The following is a 25,967-nucleotide window of genomic DNA, read 5'->3' as shown; positions in this document are numbered from 1 at the left end:
CTACTTTCAGCCATGATGCTGCGTTTAATCAAACCGTTTGTGAATGTCTTACCTAAAGATAGAGAATGCGATACTTGCTTTTCATCTATGTGAGACGATATTGAAAGAAGTTGTGTTTCTTGAATTCCACATTTGAATAAAAACAGTTAATTATGTGGAGGCTTCAGTATTGTTCGAGGAGGTTATTACAAGGTTCTTAAACAACAAGTGAGAATCACATTGCATTTCTATTTTAATCAACATACTGGAAAAAACTTCAAGAGATTACGAAAGTTTGATGAGCCACAAGATTCATTTTGATTTTTCCCTCAAGATTTGAGGAGTTGTCAGTGAGAAAAGCCATGGGTGCTTTATTAAGAGATATGGTTAAAGGAAAGACGGTATGAGAGCCGCAGGAATACTGATATGATGGGATGCTACTACCTTTGGCCGCTTCATGGCGATGGTGTAGAGGCAATTTAGCGAAGAAGATATATCAGGTGTTTTAAGGAGACGAGAGAGAGAGGCATATCGTATTTGAGTCTGCGTTTTATACTGATTACTAGACGACAAGGTCCCAAACACGAGAGCTTCCTATACCAGCTGCGTGAAGCGATGAACCTAGTTAAACTTTGCGAAAATTTTCTCGTGCCAAATATTTAGAAGGAATTGAGTGTCACTTAGAGCAAAAATTGTGAATGTAATAAGATAAAACCTATTTACTGAGGTGACAAAGTCATGGGATACTTCCCAATATCGTGTCGGACCTCCTTTTGCCCGGCTTAGTGCAGCAACGTGACGTGACATGGACTCAACAAATCGTTGTAAGTCTGCTGCAGAAATATTGAACCATGCTGTCGCTATGGCTGTCCATAACTGCGAAAGTGTTGCCAGTCCAGAATTTTACACAGGAACTGACCTCTCGATTATGTCCCATAAATGCTCGATGTAAGTCATGTCGGGCGACCTGGGTGACCAAATCATTCGCCCGAATTGTTCAGGTTTATCTTCAAACCAATCACCAACAATAGTGGTCCGGTGCTATGGTGAATTGTCATCCATAAAGATTCCATCGTCGTTTGGGAACATGAAGTCCTTGAATTGCTGCAAATGGCCTAAAAGTAGCAGAACATAACCAGGACACAGTCCATTCCATGTAAACACTATTTGAAGCCACCACCAGCTTGCACACTGCCTTGTTGACAACTTGTGTCCCAACTTCGTGGGCTCTGTGCCACACTCGAACCTACCATCAGCTCATACCAACTGAAATCGGGACTCATCTGACCAGGCTGCGCCTTTCCAGTAGTCGCTGCAAGCGATGTCGTGCTTTTAGCAAAGGCACTCGCGTCGACCGTCTGCTGCCACAGCCCATTAACGTCAAATTTTGTCGCACATTCCTAACGGGTACGTTCGGCATACGTGCCCCATCGATATTTGCGGTTATTTCACACAGGACTGCTTGTCTGTTAGCACTGACTACTCTACGCAAACGCCACTTTTCTCAGTCGTTAAGTGAAGGCCATCGGCTACTGCCTTGTTCGTGGTGGGAGGTAATACCCGAAACTAGGTATTCGTGGCACAGTCTTGACTCTGTGAATCTGTGAATATTAAATTCGCAAACGATTTCCGCAATGTAATGTCCCATGAGTCTAGCTCCAACTATCATTGCGCGTTGAAAGTTTGTTAATTGCTGTTGTGCGGCCATAATCACATCGGAAACATTTCACATGAATCACCTGAATACAAATGACAGCTCCGCAAATGCACTGTCCGTTTAAACCTTGGGTACACAATCTGCATAGGTGCTTCCCACTATCCAATGACTTTTGTCTCCTCAGTGTTGAATGCGCACGACGCACATCGTTCAGATATCTCACCAACTACTTCAGCTTTGCCACAATTAGTAAATGAAACAAATCACTTCAGCTTTAGCCAAAAGACTTGTGACGTCCGAACGACATACTGTTGTGCATCATTTACGGGGTTCCTGTACACGGAGTACTGAAATTTGTGAATCACAAATTGTGAGACATATTAAGCCCGTTTAGAAACTGCACAAATAATTTGAGGAAGATCTGAGATAGTCAAGTGAAGACCATCTCTAATATTAGATCACTTGACATGAAATGACACTATAAGAATAATCTTTACTCTCACGGGCACTGCAACAATAAACGTTGTGCTCTTTGCGTGCTCTCATTTCGTCATGATCTATAGCCACACGTACTACAGCAAGACCATGTATTCTCCAAAGACACTCTTGGATAACGTTTTCTCAACCACAGTAAAATGATGTGTACACTATTCTCCGAGGTGCATAGCTTAGTCTTCAAGCAAAACTGAAAACGAATGAGTGGTGTATCTCATATCTGCAGATCTAAGTTGAAAGGCTTGCTTGAGGCATATTGTTTCAAATCTGTGCTAGATTTCAATGCTACAGTTCGAGGTCTTTCAGTGTACTGTGTTACTTACTTGTACGCAGAGTATTTCCGAGAAGATGACACAAACTCGCAGGGATTGTAGAGAAAGGGAAATGTAGAATCTGATATGTGGAACAGTGGTCCTGAGTCGTATAAGCTATGGTGGGAAATTTCAAAATGTCTGTTGATGAAAATAATCGAAGTGAACATATTTTTGTAATAATTGTATTTATCAGAACAATTCGCATTAGATTCTGTATTCACAATAATTGCTCAAAGAGGATTCCCCATTCAAATGGTTCAAATGGCTCTGAGCACTATGGGACTTTACATCTGAGGTCATCAGCCGCCTAGAACGTAGAACCACTTAAACCTAACTAACCTAAGGACATCACACTCATCCAAGACTCGAACCTGCGACCGTAGCGGTCACGCGGTTCCAGACTGAAGCGCCCAGAAGCGCTCGGCCACATCGCCCGGCCGATTCCCTACTCTTTGTTAGATTAAAGCGACACGTAGAGAAACTTCTTGCCAGGGGATACTCTACATTCTTCATAGGTGCCTAGTATACAAAATGTTCCACGTGTTTTCACTAGAAGACACGAATTGGGCCAGAGAGTTGTATCATGTGAATTAGATGACCACTAAATAGGACCTGCTTTTCAGGGAACATGTGACTCAGGTGTTCACAAGCAAACTGCGCAAAATGAACTAGGGCTCCGTCATTTTGGAACCACACACGTGCACAACGACGAAGTGCAATAGTTTCCAGTACTCTGGAGAGTGTGTCTTTCACAAACACATAGTTGTGCAGTCAAGTGGGCAGTGGTAGGGAGGTATTTTAGGGAAGGAGGGGAGGGGGGAGAGAGAGATATTTAGGTCTCTTCCCCGATTATTGACTGTGACATTTCACTGCAGTACTTTGCTGACGGCTCTTACAATATCTGATCAAAAGGATCCGGCCACCACTGTGTATTGCAGAATTGACGAGTAGATGACACGAGAGGCAGGCCAACCAGCATAAAGGACGCGGCTATCAGGGTTTGCCTAACCCGAAATATCGATGTGTTGAATCTGTACGATGGTGAGATGTGTTGGAAAAGTGCAGCTGCTACCACAGCGACACCTCGGCAGAGAACGTAGTACCGTTCTCTCCTTGTTAACGTTCAGTCGCCTTTCTGTATCACAATGAAGCCAAAAAAGCAGTTCAGGTGTGGGAATCATGTGAAAAAAAACTGGTAAACTACTCAAAAAGTTAACTGGTATTCCTCAAATGTGACTTTCTTAATGTGACAATTGACGATAAAATACAAACAGAGTATTGATTTTATGCGTTTACAGGTTATAATGTTCACAAACTTCGAACATCTGTTAACTTAAATTAGTCGATATTAAATTTCCTCATGTGTGGTTTACAGTATTTCACATTAGGACCACTATGTGTCCAGTGCAGAACAAGTGAACATTTCTAAAATATAATTTATTGCAATTAAAATTACTGTTTGTTTTGAATAAGATATTGTTCTGTCAGTTACCACTTTTATACGTATCAGGCATAAGCACAATAAATTAAGTTGATATAAAAATTATTCCACATTTGGGCACTTTACTGAGTTGTCAGTAAAGGAGCAGTAACAGCAAAATGAATCGATCAGGAAAGCTCTGTAAGTTCGAACGTGGACAAGTCGCTGGATGTCACCTGAATAACAAATAGATGAGGAACATTTCACATCTTCTAAATTTGCCCAGTCGACAGCTGGTGATATGATTGTGAACTACAAACGAGAAGATACAACCCCAGCTGAACCAAGACCAGACAGCCCTCGTGTACTGACGGACAGGAACCGTCGAGCATTGCAGACGGTGGACGTAAAGAAACAGCATGAAGTAAGCGAAAGGAATCACTCGTGAGTTACAAAGTGCTACCAGCTGTGTAGCTAGCAGAATGACTGTGTGTAAGGAGTTATAAGGAATGTGATTCAATAGCCGAGCAGCTCCTCAAAGCCCCCGATTTCTACAGTCAGTGCTGAAGGACGCTTTTGACAGTGTAAAGGGCAACATAACTAATCAGTGGATGACTGGAAAAGAGTGATGAAGCACACTCTAGGCAATGCAGTGGAGGGGTTTGGGTTTAGCGAATGGCTGGAGAACGCTGCCGGCATCATGAGTAATGCCAACAGTGTAGTGCAGATAATGTGTTGTTACAGAATGGTGATGTTTCTCGTGCTATGGACGTGCTCCCCTTATTGCGTTTAAGAAAACGCTGTATGTGGAAGAATAAGATCACATTGTACAGCATTGTGTATTATGAAAAAATGGGAAATTCTTTGAACATTGTGATTGTATGTATCAGTGCGATAATGCTCCCTGCCATAAAGCAGCATCTGTGGGGCAAAAATTTATCGACAATAACATTCGTAAAATGGGCTGGCCTGCCAGAGCGCCGACCTTAATCCTATGGGGTGAGCTAGGACGTCGACTTGGTTCCAGACCCAGTGTACTAGTTCACTACCTTCTCTGGTTTCAACTCTTGAGAAATAATGGGCTACCATTCCTTCACTGACATTCAGACATCTCATATAAAATGTCCACAGCAGAGTTCAAGCCGTTATAAAGGGGAACGGTGCAACACCCCATATCAGTTTCCACTTATACACTACTGGCCACTAAAATTGCTACACCACGAAGATGACGTGCTACAGACGCGAAATTTAACCGACAGGAAGAACACGCTCTGATATGCAAATGATTAGATTTTCAGAACATTCTTAATGACTTTGTCACCTCGGTGTATGGGTTTTATCTTATTAAATTCACAATTTTTGCTCCAAGTGACACTCAATTTCTTCGAAATATTTTGTTATCAGAAAATTTTCACAAAGTTTAACTAGGTTCATCGCTTCACGCAGCTGGTATAGGAAGCTCTCATGTTGTGACCTTGTCGTCTAGTGCTCCTTTTTGTGAAACCTGCAGGGCTATGGTTTTGAGGTATATTGGACTAAAGTAGGCCGAAAAAAACATTGCCTAAAAAGATAAATGACCTTTAAACTCTTGTGTCTCAAAAGGAAGGCTTGATCCATACTTGCGTTAGCGACTGTTTGAAAGACCATTATTTTCTCCACAAAAACACTGACTTCCAATATTGCTTTTTTTTTCCCTGAAGATCTGCCAATACCCAGTATATTTTGCCATGCAAAACTTTATTTTGAAGCTTCAGTTTCTAAGATTACACTATTTGTTGGTAATCAGTACAAAATGCAGTCTTAAATGCAGTATGCTCCTCTCTCGTCTCCACGAAACATCTGATATATCTTCTTCTTCGATAAATTGCCTCTAATTCATCTCCGTGAAGCGGCGAAAAGTAGTAGCATCCCATCATGTCAGTATTCCTGCCGTTCTCATACAGTCTATCCTTTAACTGGATGTCTCAATAAAGCATCCATGGCTTTCCTCATTGACAATTCCTTAAATTATGAGGGAAAAATCAAAGAAACGATTCGAAAAGTGGATCTTGTGGCTCATCAAACTTTCGTTATCTCTTGACGTTTCCCAGGATGTTGATTACAACACGAATGTAATGTGATCCTTACTTGTTGTTTAAGAGCCTAGTACACTACTGGCCACTAAAATTGCTACACCACGAAGATGACGTGCTACAGACGCGAAATTTAACCGACAGGAAGAAGATGCTGTGATATGCAAATGATTAGCTTTTCAGAGCATTCTCACAAGGTTGGCGCCAGTGACGACACCTACAACGTGCTGACATGAGAAAGGTTTCCAGCCAATTTCTCAAACACAAACAGCAGTTGACCGGCGTGGCCTGGTGAAACGTTGTTGTGATGCCTCGTGTAAGGAGGAGAAATGCGTATCATCACGTTTCCGACTTTCATAAAGGTCGGATTGTAGCCATCGCGATTGCGGTTTATCGTATCGCAACAGTGCTGCTCGCGTTGGTCGAGATCCAATGACTGTTAGCAGAATATCGAATCGTTGGGTTCAGGAGGGTAATACGGAACGCCGTGCTGGATCCCAACGGCTTCGTGTCACTAGCAGTCGAGATGACAGGCAACTTATCCGCATGGCTGTAACGGATCGTGCAATCACATCTCGATCCCTGAGTCAACAGATGCGGACGTTTGCAAGACAACAACCATCAGCACGAACAGTTCGACGACGCTTGCAGCAGCATGGACTATCAGCTCCGAGACCATGGCTGCCGTTACCCTTGACGCTGCATCACAGACAGGAGCGCCGGCGATGGTGTACTCAACGACGAACCTGGGTGCACGAATGGCTAAACGTCATTTTTTCGTATGAATCCAGGTTCTGTTTACAGCATTATGATGGTCGCATCCGTGTTTGGCGACATCTCGGTGAACTCACATTGGAAGCGTGTATACGTCATCGCCATACTGGTGTATCACCCGGCGTGATGGTATGGGGTGCCATTGACTACACGTCTCGGTCACCTCTTGTTCGCATTGACGGCACTTTGAACAGTGGACGTTACATTTCAGATGTGTTACGACCCGTGGCTCTACCCTTCATTTGATCCCTGCGAATCCCTACATTCCAGCAGGATAATGCACGACCGCATGTTGCAGGTCCTGTACGGGCCTTTCTGTATACAGAAAATGTTCGACTGCTGCACTGGCCAGCACATTCTCCAGATCTCTCACCAACTGAAAACGTCTGGTCAATGGTGGTCGAGCAACTGGCTCGCCACAATATGCCAGTCACTGCTCTTGTGGTATCGTGTTGAAGCTGCATGGGCAGCTGTACCTGCACACGCCATCCAAGCTCTGTTTGACTCAATTCCCAGGCGTATCAAGGCAGTTATTACGGCCAGAGGTGGTTGTTCTGGGTACTGATTTCTCAGGATGTATGCACCCAAATTGCGTGAAAATGTAATCACATGCCAATTCTGGTATAATATATTTGTCCAATGAATACCCGTTTATCATCTGCATTTCTTCTTGGTGTAGCAGTTTTAATGGCCATTAGTGCAGCTGTCCTGGTACTTTTGACCAGCTAGTGCACGTGATTACTGCGACTGTTTGGGAATCCGTCTCTGGTGAAACACGCCTTACCTGAGGAAAGAACACACGTAGGGAAATGTGGGTCGACAACTCACCTCTACGCCATCCATTGGCTCAACACACTGCTTGATCTGAAGCCGGCAAGAAAATACGTTTGCATTTTCTTCGGATAATATGGGTTAGCTACCACTCCCGTATTACTTTGTGAACAGTAATAAGCGCGACACCTGCATCAGTAGCAACTGATTGTGTGATGACCGAAGCCTCCTCATACACAGGATGGAGCACTGATTTTTCTAAATCTGGAGCCAGTACAGTTCATTGCTCTCCTCAGTCAAAGTAATGAGATATAAACTGCGCTGCTTCGCTTAACTGCTGAAAGACTTCCGGAAACAGAGTGAGTTTTGTATGTCTCATATGTGGATAGTGGTCGTGGTACAACCTGTCAGTTTTCGTAGCTTCTCCATTTCGTTGTTCGTACTAATATGTTTTGTCTGCTAATTGCATAACTGCGTACAAATGCCATTCCACTGGGGCCGTAATACTACAGCTCTTTTCATTAGGACTGATAGTGTCAGTACACGCATTACGATATCTGGTGTGGAGTTCCATGTCGCCAGCCTTCATGATGTACGACTACAAGTTTCTCTCGCTTACCTACCGCACAATTTTAGGAACCGGCAGAGTTACACCGCGACCCGTTTGACTCTGTAACGATCGATTCAGTCGTTTTTGTCTTCCCAATCCCATACTGATTCGTTTCCGCTAGTCCACCAGCGTCTAAACGTTTTTTCATCATCGCACAAACATCCTGCATACTACCACAGATACTCTTTCGTACTTTTCTCGATTTTCAGTTTCCTTAAGATTTACGCAGATACTCTCCCGTCATAATTTATAACAAAATTACACCATTGTGTACTGCCCGTTGTTGGTGTCCACGATATGTCGAAGTTCGATCCTCACGCTATCATCAGGTGAGCTGATGAACTGGCCGCTTAGAGACTCGAGAGCCGCTGATATACTCCCCGCACTACCCCTCACCGTCCCTCCCAGCCGATGTTCGCTACGCTATAAGCTCTCAGAAGCGTGCCGGCATTCTACGCGGCGTGCTCACCCCACAGTGATTGTAGGCGTGGTGACAAAAGCGGCTCCATCAATCCCGAGGGAGTGGGAGGGGGTGGGGCGCAGCTTCGTCGTTGCACTACCCTCTGCGACAGGGAAAAAGAGGAAAATTTGCGGCCATCGTTGCAAATAATACATCGAAAAGACAATGTGCATTTTGAAGACCGTTTCCTAGAATAGATACGATATTTGGCTTTCCCGGTGTAACAATTGAATGGTAGCGTCCTAGGAATCGCTGTCGGATCCTGAAACCAACATGACACGATGTGTCTGCAATGCATTTGTCGGCCCTCTTCAGGAGAGACACTTCTGCTGCTGAATACCGCTGAAAACTGATGCCACAGCTGAAAACTGTCGTGGTATGTGGGTCCATGCATCCTACACAGCGCATGCGCCACCTACCGCATGTGTTGCCCCATGGTGGCGGAGCAACTGGCTCGTCACCTGATGGATGACATCGGAAGTTCACTGAGGCTTTTTGCTGATGATGCTGTGGTGTATCGAGAGGTTGTAACGATGGAAAATTGTACTGCAGTGCAGGAGGATCTGCAGCGAATTGACGCATGGTGCAGGGAATGGCAATTGAATCTTAATGTAGACAAGTGTAATGTGCTGCTAATACATAGAAAGATAGATCCCTTATCATTTAGCTACAAAATAGCAGGTTAGCAACTGGAAGCAGTTAATTCCATAAATTATCTGGGAGTACGTATTAGGAGTGATTTAAAATGGAATGATCATATAAAGTTGATCGTCGGTAAAGCAGATGCCAGACTGAGATTCATTGGAAGAATCCTAAGGAAATGCAATCCGAAAACAAAGGAAGTAGGTTACAGCACGATTGTTCGCCCACTGCTTGAATACTGCTCAGTAGTGTGGGATCCGTACCAGACAGGGTTGATAGAAGAGATAGAGAAGATCCAACGGAGAGCAGCGCGCTTCGTTGCAGGATCATTTAGTAATCGCGAAAGCGTTACGGAGATGATAGATAAACTAAAGTGGAAGACTCTGCAGGAGAGACCTCAGTAGGTCGGTACGGGCTTTTGTTAAAGTTTCGAGAACATACCTTCACCGAAGAGTCAAGCAGTATATTGCTCCCTCGCGAAGAGACCATGAGGATAAAATCAGAGAGATTAGAACCCACACAGAAGCATACCGACAATCTTTCTTTCCACGAACAATACGAGACTGGAATAGAAGGGAGAACCGATAGAGGTGCTCAGGGTACCCTCCGCCACACACCGTCAGGTTGCTTGCGGAGTATGGATGTAGATGTAGATGTAGACACAGCCTGTCGAGCCGCCTTTAGTAGAACACAGCCACCAACGATGTATCATACGTAAGTACTTCCTTCAAACACTCCCTTCGGACGCACCGGAAAACGTTGTGCTTTGATGCGGGATAATACATGGTTCGACGTGCTACTAGAAAATCCTTCCCTTTATCAATCCAGTTCTCTGCCAATCTAATTTCAAGCAAATACGGTCCCAAGAATCAAGGAATTGGTGACAAAAAATTATCACGTAACATAAGAAGGATTTATTGTTGTAATTACCAATTAGGGCATATATTCACAACAATGAACATAGAATTAAGTTTCTCCTTGTGGGTTTTGCACAGGACCTGAAGCTGAACGAGTACCGCGTGGTGTCCCGCCTGGGCCTGATGCACATGACGGCGACCAACCTGTGCGAGTGGCTGTACGTGCTGGTCGAGGAGACCAAGCACGAGATCGTGCACCTCGCCACGCACGGCGACCACCACGGTGAGTGAGTGCGGTCCACACCACTTCTTACAATATACAGCTAATGTCGGTGGCGTAGATCAACAGAAGAACGCTTGCAAATTACATGCCCCATAGTAACTTGTTTCCACATGCTATACAACTTACGATCAACTACCTAATGAATTAACTGATGTTTCACTGTTTGTAATCCACCAAGGATTAGCTTCTATCTTTTTTAGCACTAACAAATTGGCTGTATGAAAATCTACCAGATGTTCTCACCCATATCCATCTGTTAACGAGCAGCTGCGATCGAGTAATTATAAGTATCAGTAAGTGGTGCTTGTTGCTCCTCAAAAACCGCAACCACAATATTCTGTGCTAAAAACACCTACATTAAGTCCATTATTACTCTGCCATGCATAATTATTACCGTTGCATCATGCATGAAGCTCCTGTCTAGTTATTTCGAATAACGTTTCTACTTCTAATAATTTTCGGGTGTGCAGCCTGATCCCGTCGACATTATGCCACGCTATTTCGGCCCAGAGACGTCCTTATATCGTCAGTTGGGCAGACGACTACTGAAGATCTCAGGTGCTTCAACGGTATTTATGTCCAATTTCGCGCATGCGAAATGCGTTGGCTTCTTTCGGCGCAAGCGTCAGGCGATGACATGCTCGGGACAGCCGAGCTGTGCGTGCTGCCCTCGGTGGTAGGAGTGACAGATGGTCTGATCAGTGAATATCGAACGACCCCGTCGATTCCGCTGTGACTGGATAATTTTAATTATAGGATCCCAATTTTTATCCAGTTGAAAGCCGTTGTCACGATTTGCATCATAATAGGGAAATGGCAGCAAGAGAGGGGAAGAAAACCAATGTGCACTCCGTGTGCATACCGGGGGGAGTCATTCCAGATGTGGAAAGGGTCCTTCCGGATGCCATGAAGGGTACAGGGTGCACCCATCTGCAGGTGGTCGCTCATGTCGGCACCAATGATGTGTGTCGCTATGGATCGGAGGAAATCCTCTCTGGCTTCCGGCGGCTATCTGATTTGGTGAAGACTGCCAGTCTCGCTAGCGGGATGAAAGCAGAGCTCACCATCTGCAGCATCGTCGACAGGACTGACTGCGGACCTTTGGTACAGAGCCGAGTGGAGGGTCTGAATCAGAGGCTGAGACGGTTCTACGACCGTGTGGGCTGCAGATTCCTCGACTTGCGCCATAGGGTGGTGCGGTTTCGGGTTCCGCTGGATAGGTCAGGAGTCCACTACACGCAACAAGCGGCTACACGGGTAGCAGGGGTTGTGTGGCGTGGGCTGGGCGGTTTTTTAGGTTAGATGGCCTTGGGCAAGTACAGAAAGGGCAACAGCCTCAACGGGTGCGGGGCACAGTCAGGACATGCGGGGACCAAGCAGCAATCGGTATTGTAATTGTCAACTGTCGAAGCTGCGTTGGTAAAGTACCAGAACTTCAAGCGCTGATAGAAAGCACCGAAGCTGAAATCGTTATAGGTACAGAAAGCTGGCTTAAGCCAGAAATAAATTCTGCCGAAATTTTTACAAAGGTACAGACGGTGTTTAGAAAGGATAGATTTCATGCAACCGGTGGTGGAGTGTTCGTCGCTGTTAGTAGTAGTTTATCCTGTAGTGAAGTAGAAGTGGATAGTTCCTGTGAATTATTATGGGTGGAGGTTACACTCAACAACCGAGCTAGGTTAATAATTGGCTCCTTTTACCGACCTCCCGACTCAGCAGCATTAGTGGCAGAACAACTGAGAGAAAATTTGGAATACATTTCACATAAATTTTCTAAACATGTTATAGTCTTAGGCGGAGATTTCAATTTACCTTGATCTAGACTGGGACACTCAGATGTTTAGGACGGGTGGTAGGGACAGAGCATCGAGTGATATTATACTGAGTGCACTATCCGACAATTACCTCGCGCAATTAAACAGAGAACCGACTCGTGGAGATAACATCTTGGACCTACTGATAACAAACAGACCCGAACTTTTCGACTCTTTAAGTGCAGAACAGGGAATCAGTGATCATAAGCCCGTTGCAGCATCCCTGAATATGGAAGTTAATAGGAATATAAAAAAAAGGAGGAAGGTTTATCTGTTTAGCAAGAGTAATAGGAGGCAGAGTTCAGACTACCTAACAGATCAAAACGAAAATTTCTGTTCCGACACTGACAATGTTGAGTGTTTATGGAAAAAGTTCAAGGCAATCGTAAAATCGTTTTAGACAGGTACGTGCCGAGTAAAACTGTGAGGGACGGGAAAAACCCACCGTGGTACAACAGCAAAGTTAGGAAACTACTGCGAAAGCAAAGAGAGCTTCACTCCAAGTTTAAACGCAGCCAAAACCTCTCAGACAAACAGAAGCTAAACGATGTCAAAGTTAGCGTAAGGAGGGCTATGCGTGAAGCGTTCAGTGAATTCGAAAGTAAAATTCTATGTACCGACTTGACAGAAAATCCTAGGAAGTTCTGGTCTTACGTTAAATCAGTAAGTGGCTCGAAACAGCATATCCAGACACTCCGGAATGATGATGGCATTGAAACAGAGGATGACACGCGTAAAGCTGAAATACTAAACACCTTTTTCCAAAGCTGTTTCACAGAGGAAGACCGCACTGCAGTTCCTTCTCTAAATCCTCGCACAAACGAAAAAATGGCTGACATCGAAATAAGTGTCCAAGGAATAGAAAAGCAACTGGAATCACTCAATAGAGGAAAGTCCACTGGACCTGACGGGATACCAATTCGATTCTACACAGAGTATGCGAAAGAACTTGCCCCCCTTCTAACAGCCGTGTACCGCAAGTCTCTAGAGGAACGGAGGGTTCCAAATGATTGGAAAAGAGCACAGGTAGTCCCAGTCTTCAAGAAGGGTCGTCGAGCAGATGCGCAAAACTATAGACCTATATCTCTGACGTCGATCTGTTGTAGAATTTTAGAACATGTTTTTTGCTCGAGTATCATGTCGTTTTTGGAAACCCAGAATCTACTATGTAGGAATCAACATGGATTCCGGAAACAGCGATCGTGTGAGACCCAACTCGCTTTATTTGTTCACGAGACCCCGAAAATACTAGACACAGGCTCCCAGGTAGATGCTATTTTTCTTGACTTCCGAAAGGCGTTCGATACAGTTCCGCACTGTCGCCTGATAAACAAAGTAAGAGCCTACGGAATATCAGACCAGCTGTGTGGCTGGATTGAAGAGTTTTTAGCAAACAGAACACAGCATGTTGTTATCTATGGAGAGACGTCTACAGACGTTAAAGTAACCTCTGGCGTGCCACAGGGGAGTGTTATGGGACCATTGCTTTTCACAATATATATAAATGACCTAGTAGATAGTGTCAGAAGTTGCATGCGGCTTTTCGCGGATGATGCTGTAGTATACAGAGAAGTTGCAGCATTAGAAAATTGTAGCGAAATGCAGGAAGATCTGCAGCGGATAGGCACTTGGTGCACGGAGTGGCAACTGTCCCTTAACATAGACAAATGTAATGTATTGCGAATACATAGAAAGAAGGATCCTTTATTGTATGATTATATGATAGCGGATCAAACACTGGTAGCAGTTACTTCTGTAAAATATCTGGAAGTATGCGTGCGGAACGATTTGAAGTGGAATGATCATATAAAATTAATTGTTGGTAAGGCGGGTACCACGTTGAGATTCATTGGGAGAGTGCTTAGAAAATGGAGTCCATCAACAAAGGAGGTGGCTTACAAAACACTCGTTCGACCTATACTTGAGTATTGCTCATCAGTGTGGGATCCGTACCAGATCGGTTTGACGGAGGAGATAGAGAAGATCCAAAGAAGAGCGGCGCGTTTCGTCACAGGGTTATTTGGTAACCGTGATAGCGTTACGGAGATGTTTAATAAACTCAAGTGGCAGACTCTGCAAGAGAGGCGCTCTGCATCGCGGTGTGGATTGCTTGCCAGGTTTCGAGAGGGTGCGTTTCTGGATGAGGTATCGAATAAATTGCTTCCCCCTACTTATACCTCCCGAGGAGATCACGAATGTAAAATTAGAGAGATTAGAGTGCGCACGGAGGCTTTCAGACAGTCGTTCTTCCCGCGAACCATACGCGACTGGAACAGGAAAGGGAGGTAATGACAGTGGCACGTAAGGTGCCCTCCGCCACACACCGTTGGGTGGCTTGCGGAGTATAAATGTAGATGTAGATGTAGAATAGGCAAGACGTATTTCCACCATTCTGTGATTACTAAATCCCAAAAACTGGAAACTGGAGCTAAATTTTTTGTTCTATTGTATTCCATTGAGTGTCCCACAGAAACAGTGTGTTCTGCTACTGCTGGATTTGACGGCTGCCGATAACGGTTGCTTCTTTCGTGTTCTGACCAACGCTCCTGATCAGTTCATGGCGTCTGGCCTATATATGCGGCACCACACTCACAGGGAATTTTGTAAACGCCCGCTTCTTTCCGTTGTAAGTCGTCGGCCAAGCTCGTCGCTGGTGGACGTAAGATAACCTTGATTTTATTTTTCATAATTAATATGCTTGTTTTAGAAGACACATTCCCGTCATATGAAAGGAACGCGATTGATTCATAGTGCGTGGCTTCTTGCTATTGTAGCTGTGGTTCAAAAAATGGCTCTGAGCACTATGGGACTCAACTTCTGAGGTCATAAGTCCGCTGGAACTTAGAACTACTTAAACCTAACTAACCTAAGGACATCACACACATCCAAGCCCGAGGCAGGATTCGAACCTGCGACCGTAGCGGTCGCACTGTTCCACACTGTAGCGCCTAGAACCGCTCGGCCATTGTAGCTGTGAATGACCTTCCTTATTTGGCGTGAAGTGTAGCCTTTCTTTTTAAAAACCTTCTCCAAGTGTTCTAATTCTGTGTGGAGGATTTCATCGTCCGATATTACGTGCCCCCGAGGTATTAAGGTAATAAGAACACCGGAGGCTTGTGCGGGGTTTTGGTAGCTAGACGTCTGGAGATACAGATCTGTGTGCAGGGGTTTTCTATGCAATGGCCCATCATTCTTACGGAACACTAGCAGGTCTAGAAAGGGTAAAGTCCCATATTTCTCAGTCTCAGTCGTAAACTTGATATTCTCATGAAATGAGTTTAAGTGACAGAGGAATTTCTCCAGCTCTCGTCTGTCATGAGGGCGTACAACAAAAGTATCATCTGCATAACGCCAAAAGACTGTGAGCTTTAGAACAACAGACTCAAGTGCTTTGTCCTCAAAGTCCTCCATAAAAAGATTAGCCACCACAGGGGACGAAGGGCTCCCAATGGCGACGCCTTGTTCAAAGCATTCGTTATTAAATAAGAAGTAGATTGAGGAGAGAGTATGTTCAAACAAAGGCGTCAGGTCAGTACTGAATAAGTTACCAATAAGATGTAACGAGTCCATGGGACACTCAGTGGAATACAATGGTAAACGAATTTTAGCTCCAATTTTTAGTTTTTGGGATTCAGTAATCAAAGAATGTGTGGAAGTACTCGTACGTCTTGCCGATAATCTTATAAATCGTGTCAACTGATTTCACTTGGATAAAAATTGGAATTGTACAATTGAAATTATCCAGTCACAATGGTATCGATACTCAGTGATCAGATCATCTCTCACTTCCACCGAGGGCAGCACACCCCACTCGGCTGTCCCGCGCGTGTCATCATCTGACGCATGCGCCGAAAGACGCTAGCACGTTTCGCATGCGCTAGATTCGGCATAAATGGTTCAAATGGCTCTGAGCACTATGGGACATAACATCTGAGATCATCAGTCCCCTAGAACTTAGAACTACTTAAACCTAACTAACCTAAGGACATCACACACATCCATACCCGAGACAGGATTGGAACCTGCGACCGTAGCGGTCGCGCGGTTCCAGACCGAAGCGCCTAGAACCGCTCGGCCACTCGGCATAAATACCGTGAATGCATGTTGGATCTTCAGTAGTAGTCTTCTCAGCTGAAGATGGCTGGACGTATCAGGAAAATTTCAGGAGTTCCATCGTTTCTGCTATTATGTGTCACTGAAGTCTTGACGAGAAATTGGTAACATAACAATAAAATCAGCTGAGGAGGCTACAGCAAAGAGGAAGAAATATGAGACCAAAAGAAGACTTCCTTTCTCGAATGAAGTCCAGGCAACAGGAACTAAGAGGCATATTTAAAATATGTCAATACTAGAGGGTTACAGGTTCACATTGATTATAAACGGCAAACAGAATTAGTTAAAAGAGAAATGAGAATAAGAAGGCAGAATTTCGAAGCATTCCTTGGAAATTTAGAATACAATATCTATGGAAAACACGTAAGGCCTACGGCAGAGTAATATCTCTGATGAAATATAGCTAGATTGCCTGCAAAACCTATCGACAGGGAAAAAAGAAAATATTGCAACAACTCGGTCAGATATGAGTGGAGATTCAGTCTCCTATGAAGAAATGAAAGATGCAATAGAGTCCAGGAGAAATAGAAAGTGTTTAGGAGGTGACAAAACAAATTTTGAGCTTATTAAATACGACCACAAAAATGTTAGCGTAGGATTCGAAATTTTATTGATACGTTGGGGAAGAATGGTCATCTTGCGTAAGGTTAGCAGATCTCAGTAGTTTTAATACATTTTCAAAAGAAGACTGTACAGGTGCAAGGATACTGAACTGTATTATAAGATATATGCCAAGATATCTTTCAAAGGATTAAGTGCTATAACAGATACTTTTCGGAACGATTTTAGCCTGGTTAGATCATGTATGGATTGTTTTTCCCCTGTCAACCAGCTAAACAGGAAATCATAGAGACTTTCTTCTCCCGATTTATATGGCTTTTGTGGATTGTGAAAAGTCCTTCGACTGGATTGTGAGATTGAAGTTATGGGAAATTCCTCGGGAGTATGGTATTCCTTAGCATTTAATAAGGTCAATTGAGGGTTTGTATACCACTAACAATATCACGATACACGTCAGCTGAACCATTAGTACAGAAATGGGAAGAATCACACAAGGGAGTCTGTTATCTGCCTCTTTATTTTTTGTTTTAGTTATTAGTCTTCTGACTAGTTTGATGCGGCCCGCCACCGGTTCCTCTCCTGTGTCAACTTTTTCATTTCAGATTAGCAACTGAAGCCTATGTCATTATTTTTTTGCTGAACTTATTCCAATCTCTGTCTTCATCTACAGTTTTTAATCTCTGTAGGTCTCTGTAGTATCATAGAAGTTATTCCTTTATGTATTAACATATGTCCTGCCTTCCTGTCCTTTCTTCTTGTCAGTATTTTCTATATATTCCTTTCCTTGCTGATTCCGCAGAGAACCTCCTCAATTCTTACTTTATCAATACCTCAATTTTCAACAATCGTCTCTAACACCATATCTCAAATCGATTTTTTTTCTCTTCCGGCCCTACTATCCATATTTATGTAACTCTATCGATATTAATACAACTCTGAACCGATTTCGATGAAATTTGGTGTGATGACAGCCTGAACACCGAGGAAGAACAAAGGATATCCTAGAAAGTGTGTAATAGAAGACATACATTGTTTTGAAGAATAATACGCGGATTATGAAAAAATATTTATTCTTTGAGAAAACTATTTATTCCTTGAGAATTCAATTTTATCGTGTTTGTGAAAATCCTTTTACTCTTTGATATGTTTCTGGTAATACGATGCAACGTAATGAATACAATGCTCATGCAGTCCTCAACGTGTTTAATCCTTGATTTCATACTATTCCATAATGAGTGCTCAAGTAACTGCCTGTTACTTTTCCACGATTATCGAACCTATTTTGGCAAAATTTAGTATGGAGATAGCTTGAGCGCTGAGACGGAATATAATCTACTTTAGGGGGGAAAATCGGCGCCCAAGAGGGAGAAGTAGACAAAAAAATGGTTCAAATGGCTCTGAGCACTATGGGACTCAACACATGAGGTCATCAGTTCCCTAGACTTAGAACTACTTAAACCTAACTAGCCTAAGGACATCACACACATCCATGCCCGAGGCAGGATTCGAACCTGCGACCGTAGGAACAGTGCGGTTCCGGGCTGAAGCGCCTAGAACCACTCGGCCACCGCGGCCGGCTGGAGAAGTAGACAATGCAACATATTTTTTACCAGTGAATATAAACCACGTTAAAATTATTGAATTTGTTGCATAGTCTGCTCGTGAACAGCTACTTCAGGTTCACGATGCATGATACCCGTCCAGAAGCTACACTCGGCAGCGATGCTGCAGGTACCTCCGTGTTGTGCATTGGTGCAGTTATTAGGGGGTGAGGAGAGGAGGGCGTGTGTCTAGAGCTATGCTTACCTGAACAGTCAGACAAGTGGGGGCAGCTGTCGTTATTGGATGTACAATTAATGTCTTACTTTCTTACCATCACTCTTCGTAATAAAACTACTGCTATGTGAGTGCAGCTGGGGATAACAGGTAGTTTAACATGTATATCCCATCAGTCCAAAATGTTTCAACATGGCATTATTAAAATTAGAAAAAAATTAAGATGGTGGTTTTAAGGCTTCAGATGTTCCCCATTTGCACAATTTGCACACCATACTGGCTCGAACGTCAGTTACGTCACCGAAGCCTTCCCCTCCCAGCTCCATCAGCAAATGAAGCATCTTAAGTACGACTGTTGCTACACATCCATCTACCTCTAATTTCTCTGATTTATACGTATGTATGTTTTCCGACTCAGTTTGGAACGTATGCTCTCGGAAACAGTTAACCTATCCACGACATACAGACACGGCTCTTACAACATCTGACGCTGTGATCTGTTGAGCTTCTCTGTTATGCTCTCGTGCTTAAGGACCGATGCGACGCTCTTCGTTGGAACCTCTCTATCTCTTTTATTAATCCTATTTGGTAAAGTTTACAGACTGACGGACAGTACTCAAGAATAGGTGAACATGAGTGTTATGAGCCAATTCTTCAGTGGATGAATTATATTTCCCGTTGTATCTCAGCCTAGCATCTGTTTTTTCCTGCAGGTTATTTTATGTGCTCATTCCACTTTAGGTGCCTCCAGACCATAACGCCAGGTATTTAATGGTTGTTGCCATTCACAGTAATTTATGGCCGGTAGTGTAATCTCGCAGTAATAGATCACTTCGCCTATTTATGAGCAACAATTCACGTTTACGTACGTTCTGGATCAACTTTCTATCCTTGCACCAGTCATAGACCTTCAGGTCTTCCGGCATTTCGCTATAGTCTTCCGGCCGTGCACCCTTCCTATAGAACAGGTTCAAATGGCTCTGAGCACTATGGGGCTTAACTTCTGAGGTCATCAGAACTACATTAGAACTACTTAAACCTAACGAACCTAAGGACATCACACACATGCATGACTGAGGCAGGATTCGAACCTGCGACCGTTGCGTTCACGCGGTTCCAGACTGTAGCGCCTAGAACCGCTCGGCCACTCCGGCCGCCTATAGAACAGGCCTGGCCAAATTCGCGTTCGTGGAGCGCGCTCGCGCTTCGCGCTTTCATTAATCCTGTTTGGTAAGGGTTCCAAACTGAGGGACAGAACTCAAGAATCAATGGAACATGAGTGTTATGAGCCAATTCGTTAGTGGATGAATTATATTTCCCGATGAAGAGACTGCTATATGCGGGAAGCTGCATACATGGAAAGCTTACAAAGGCGTGTTTGCAACACAGTGCAACCACTTCTAAGAGTGAATACTGCAGCATACATTTATAGGCCGGATTTTATGAAGTGTGCTGATTTTCAGTTTCTTATTTTTAAGCCAAAACAATGAATTTAATTACTTGATTAAATACATACATTAGATAGTTCTGATATGATGAGTAGAACTACAGAGAGCTTGACATACAGACATTTAACATAGGGTTTTATACATATCACTTTTAGAATATACAGGGTGCTCCATTGATAGTGACCGGGAAAATATCTCACGAAATAAGCATCAAACAAGAAAACTACAAAGAACGAAAGTCGTCTCGCTTGAAGGGGGAAACCAGATGGCGCTATCGTTGGCCGGCTGGATAGCGCTGCCATAGGTCAAACAGATATCAACTGCGTTATTTCAGGTAGAAATCCCCATTTTTTATTACATATACGTGTAGTACGTAAAGAAATATGAATGTTTTAGTTGGACCACTTCCTTCGCTTTGTGATAGATGGTGCTGTAATAGTCCCAACCGTATAAGTACGTGGTATCACGTAACATTCCGTCAGTGCGGACGGTATTTGCTACGTGATACATTACCCGTGTTAAAATGGATCGTTCACCAATTGCGGAATCGTGTTAATGTATGACTTTTGTGATCAAAGTGGCCAACGGGCGTGTGCTATGTATGCTGCTCGCTATCCTGGACGACATCATCCAAGTGTCAGGAACGTTCGCCGGATAGTTACGTTATTTAAAAAAACAGGAAGTGTTCAGCCACATGTGAAACGTCAACCACGACCTGTAACGAATAGTGATGCCAAAGTAGGTGTTTTAGCTGCTGTCGCGGCTAATCCGCACATCAGTAGCAGACAAATTGCGCGAGAATCGGAAATCTGAAAAAGGGCGGTGTTAAGAATGCTACACCATCATCGATTGCATCCGGATCACATTTCTATGCACCAGGAATTGCATGGCGACGATTTTGAACGTCGTGTACAGTTCTGTCACTGGGCACGAGAGAAATTACGGGACGATGACAGATTTTTTGCACGCGTTCTATTTAGCGACGAAGCGTTAATCACCAACAGCGGTAACGTAAACCGGCATAATGTGCACTATTGGGCAACGGAAAATCCTCGATGACTGCGACAAGTGGAACATCAGCGACCTTGGCGGGTTAATGTGTGGTGCGCCATTATGGGAGGAAGGATAATAGGACCCCATTTTATCGATGGCAATCTAAATGGTGCGATGTATGCTGATTTCCTAAGTCATGTTCTACCGATGTTACTATAAGATGTTTCGCTGCATGACAGAATGGCGATGTACTTCCAACATGATGGATGTCCGGTACATAGCTCGCGTGCGGTTGAAGCGGTATTGAATAGCATATTTCATGACAGGTGGATTGGTCGTCGAAGCACGTTCACCGGATCTGACGTCCCCGAATTTCTTTCTGTGGGGAAAGTTGAAGGATATTTGCTGTCGTGATCCACCGACGACGCCTGACATAATGCGTCAGCACATTGTCAATGCATGTGCCGGCCGGCGTGGCCGAGCGGTTCTAGGCGCTTCAGTCTGGAACCGCGCGACCTCGGGCATGGATATGTGTGATGTCCTTAGGTTAGTTAGGTTTAAGTAGTTCTAAGTTCTAGGGCACTGATGGTCTCAGCTGTTAAGTCCCATAGTGGTCAGAGCTATTTGAACCATTTGAATCAATACATGTGTGAACATTACGGAAGGCGAACTACTCGCTGTTGAGAGGAATGTCGTTACACGTATTGCCAAATGCATTAAGGTTGATGGAAATCATTTTGAGCATTTATTGCATTAATGTGGTATATACAGGTAATCACGCTGTAACAGCATGCGTTCTCAGATGTTCACACCCGAAATAAAATGTTCAAGCGTACCTGCGTTCTGTATTTTAAGTTAAAAAATCTATCTGTTACCAACTGTTCGTCTAAAATTGTGAGCCACATGTTTGTGACAATTACAGTGCCATCTATTACAAAGCGAAAAAGGTGGTCCAACTAAAACATTCATATTTCTTTACGTACTATACGAATATGTAATAAAAATGGGGGTTACTATTTTTAAAAACGCAGTTGATATCTGTTTGACCTATGGCAGCGCCATCTAGCGAACCAACCCTGGCGCCATCTGGTTTCCCCCTTCAAGCTAGACAAGCTTCGTTCTTTGTACTTATTTCAAAAAGTGTTCAAATGTGTGTGAAATCTTATGGGACTTAACTGCTAAGGTCATCAGTCCCTAAGCTTACACACTACTTAACCTAAATTATGCTAAGGACAAACACACACACCCATGCCCGAGGGAGGACTCGAACTTGCGCCGGGACCAGCCGCACAGTCCATGACTGCAGCGCCTTAAACCGGTAGTTTTTTCGTTTGACGCTTATTTCGTGAGATATTTCGCCCGGTCACGATCAATGGACCACCCTGTATACCTGGAACTATGGTTCGCAATATGGTCCAAAACATGGATTTACACAGTTTAAAATCTGTTACACCAAAAGCTTCGCAGGGGTTCATCAGCTTCATAACAGGAAAAAGACGTTCTTACACATGTGTTGAACCAAACATCGACTTTCCTGTGCAGTCGAGAATATTGCTTTTGGTTAACACTTTATGAAGCGTTAAATATCTGGATTGGACAATCAGGTTGCTGCTCTGGTTGCTACCCTGTACATCTGTAACCTCCGCACTGCATTTGTTTCTATCTGAAATTTAATCCAACTTTACCTCCCACTCTATAAAATACACGTATTGCTGTAACTCTGTACCCGTAAACTGTTATTCAAATTAAACTCGTATGCAAACGTTTGACTAAATAGAACCTCATTTGAACTGAACTGTAACTGATGTGAATGCAACTTGTTTTATACTAAATGCGGAACTGACGTGAAACAATTATCTGGCACTACTCAAATTTTCCACTTACCTTGCGTCTTGTCAACATTGTTGCAGATTTTTCGGTTCTAGGCGCTTCAGTTTGGAACCGCGTGACCGCTACGGTCGCAGGTTCGAATCCTGCCTCGGGCATGGACGTGTGTGATATCCTTAGGTTAGTTAGGTGTAAGTAGTTCCAAGTTCTAGGGGACTGATGACCTCAGATGTTGTCCTATAGTGCTTAGAGCCATCTGCACCATTTTTTTAAACACTACAGCAAATGGCAAGCAGGCTGCAGCTAAGTTAGATTACTATTTCTAAATAAAACTTGCAAACTATGTTCAAACTGTTTCGTACCACATGGTGCGATTTGGTAATGCGTAATGAAACAGTGGGATGAGAGTAACTATTCCTATGAAATTTATTCAAAAAGACAGAGTAAAGCTTCGTGTGACCTTCATGCATAACACAGGTGTAACAAAGAGAACAATAATTTATGAAGGATGCAATATTAACAGAGAATTTCTATAAAAATCAAACAGCTTAATCAGTTAATATGTTAATACATGACGCAAGGAAGTGGGGTGGTCTTTCTCTCAGCTCTCAGAGAGTTAACTAGCTGACAATAATTATTGTGATAACCTCGCTCCGCAATGCTGCGGTCTTACCTCAAACTTCTCCTCTTCATAAATATTGACATTATTCATAATCTACATCTACATCTTAATATACATCTTATTCATCCTTGCTGTTCTTTACAGTCACTCTTTATTCGTCTAACACATACAGTCACAAGTCCACACAGCACCACTAAATATGTTCAGCACGTGCCACACTTCAACTAAGAATCTATCAGACTGCGCAGAGGAAAAGACTGTGGCACGACAAGAACAAAGATTGTTTAACAATAACATAACTCTAGCTCTCTCTCTCTCTCTCTCTCTCTCTCTCTCTCTCTCTGACGTGCACGTCGATAACATACAAAAACCAAAATGACGTGACCACCTTACATATCTATCAACTAAATTTGGATGTAATGGGGTACATTAACAGCCGAAAGCGAGAGCGGTCTGACAAATAAATCAAAATCCGTCTTAGTCGTGCAGTGCCTTGGAATCTCTTTGAGAACTCATAATGAAACGTTTCAATTACTGGATCGTAGTCAGTCATGGTTCAGATGGCTCTGAGCACTATGGCAATTAATATCTGACGTCATCAGCCCCCTAGAACTTAGAGCTACTTAAACCTAACTAACCTAAGGACATCACACACATCCATGCCCGAGCGCTGCAGTCATGGACTGTGCGGCTGGTCCCGGCGGAGGTTCGTGTCCTCCCTCGGGCATGGGTGTGTGTGTGTTTGTCCTTAGGACAATTTAGGTTAAGTAGTGTGTAAGCTTAGGGACTGATGACCTTAGCGGTTAAGTCCCATAATATTTCAAACACATTGAACATTTGAACATACCCGAGGCAGGATTCGAACCTGCGACCGTAGAGGTCGCGCGGTTCCAGACTGAAGCGCCTAGAACCGTTCGGACACATCGCTCGGCAAGTAGTCAGTCACGTATAGCCCACAAAAGACTGCCTGAGGTACCGGAAATGTTCCATGTCATGAACATGAAGCTGATTTTTCCGTAGGACTACTTTACTTAGGAAAAAAAAAAAAAAAAAAAAAAAAAAAAAAAAAAAAAAAAAGTTGCATGAATTTTCTCCATTATATCCTTTTCCAAGTGACTATCCCATTCCATGAAAACCCTTAATGAATTCGTATAGCCTGTTATGTGTATCATAAAACGTTTGGTCACCAATTTACTAATCGTTGTCTCAGTTTTTCGCTAATGGCTGCCTTGAGTTTAGCCATAATTCACTGTTGTTCAGCAGAAGACTAGTGCATCATATCGTCTTCGTGGCTGGTGTTGTAACGACGTTCCACTAAGTGTTTTACCTGCTCATAACAGTGCGACGGCATTTTAAGCACTTTGCATTGTCTTTAAATGATACGAAAAGTAAAGCAGTTCCCGTTCAGCATTGAACGATGTGGCTTCTCCACTGTACCTATTTCGGACAAGAACATAGACTCAATAACTTTCCAGATGTCGAAAGTGAATCTGATGTAACGCAAGTGGTCCTCTTAGCAAGCTACTTGGAGTCTGACAAGTTGATTGCTTCTCTCTGTCGGCATACGGCTGCAGCCTTCTCTTTCCTCTTCCTCCTCACCACTCCGCCCCACTTGAAGCTGCGCTCGGAGTGCTGGGCAGGAGCACAGCTGGAGCGTTCAAAGAGTGCTATGTGGCCAGAATTGCTACAGACAACAGCATTGTCTGCGACCAGACTCATGGAGCTGCCGACGTTAAATGCTAGATAATTTACATTTTCTGATAACAGTAATTGCTTTATAACCCTCTCTTGGTGTACTTCCGTATTTCCCTTTACGTCTGCGGATTTAATCTCGTTGACAATAATGTTTGGACTGTGTCCAAGTTATAAATCTAGTTAATGGCTCTGAGCACTATGGGACTTAACATCTATGGTCATCAGTCCCCTAGAACTTAGAACTACTTAAACCTAACTAACCTAAGGACATCACACAACACCCAGCCATCACGAGGCAGAGAAAATCCCTGACCCCGCCGGGAATCGAACCCGGGAACCCGGGCGTGGGAAGCGAGAACGCTACCGCACGACCATATAAATCTAGTCATAGATGAGGCTGAATATGTTATGTAAGAGGCGGAACTATGTGCCTCATGGAAAAAGGGTGACCCGGCTGAGTCGCTCAATTTGACTCTTACTCTGATCACAAGGGGTGGCCATTAATTCCACGCGCTGATCACGTAGGCTGATGTGAGGATCAATAAACTATACTTGACGGGTTGTATCTGGAACATGTGAGGTGATTAGAAAGTTAGTAGACCGGAATACAATTAAATACTTAGCTTTAATTCAGCATCAGTGGTGAACGTCGACCGTGACTTTGTACAATAATATTTACAAGTGCAGTTATAGACTGAACGCAGTGAATACTTCTTTACAATGCTGTTTGCTTCACACATATAGATAAATTGTCAATTCATAAACTGTATGAGCCAGCCGGAGT

The 25,967-nt window shown here is 43.6% G+C and overlaps 1 protein-coding gene across 1 annotated transcript in view; it reads left to right on the top strand.

Annotated features, from left to right (window-relative positions):
- Positions 1-25,967, top strand: part of LOC124606008 (proton channel OtopLc-like) — a 136,227-nt gene that overhangs the window by 48,549 nt on the left and 61,711 nt on the right. Inside the window, 1 exon segment of the mRNA XM_047137971.1 lies at positions 10,190-10,334. Coding sequence (XP_046993927.1) covers positions 10,190-10,334 — 145 coding nt within the window.

This window comes from Schistocerca americana, chromosome 3 (assembly GCF_021461395.2).
Source record: "Schistocerca americana isolate TAMUIC-IGC-003095 chromosome 3, iqSchAmer2.1, whole genome shotgun sequence".
Taxonomy (NCBI): domain Eukaryota; kingdom Metazoa; phylum Arthropoda; class Insecta; order Orthoptera; family Acrididae; genus Schistocerca; species Schistocerca americana.
The sequence above is the reverse complement of the archived record's forward strand: the minus strand, read 5'-3'. Positions and strand labels throughout refer to the sequence as shown.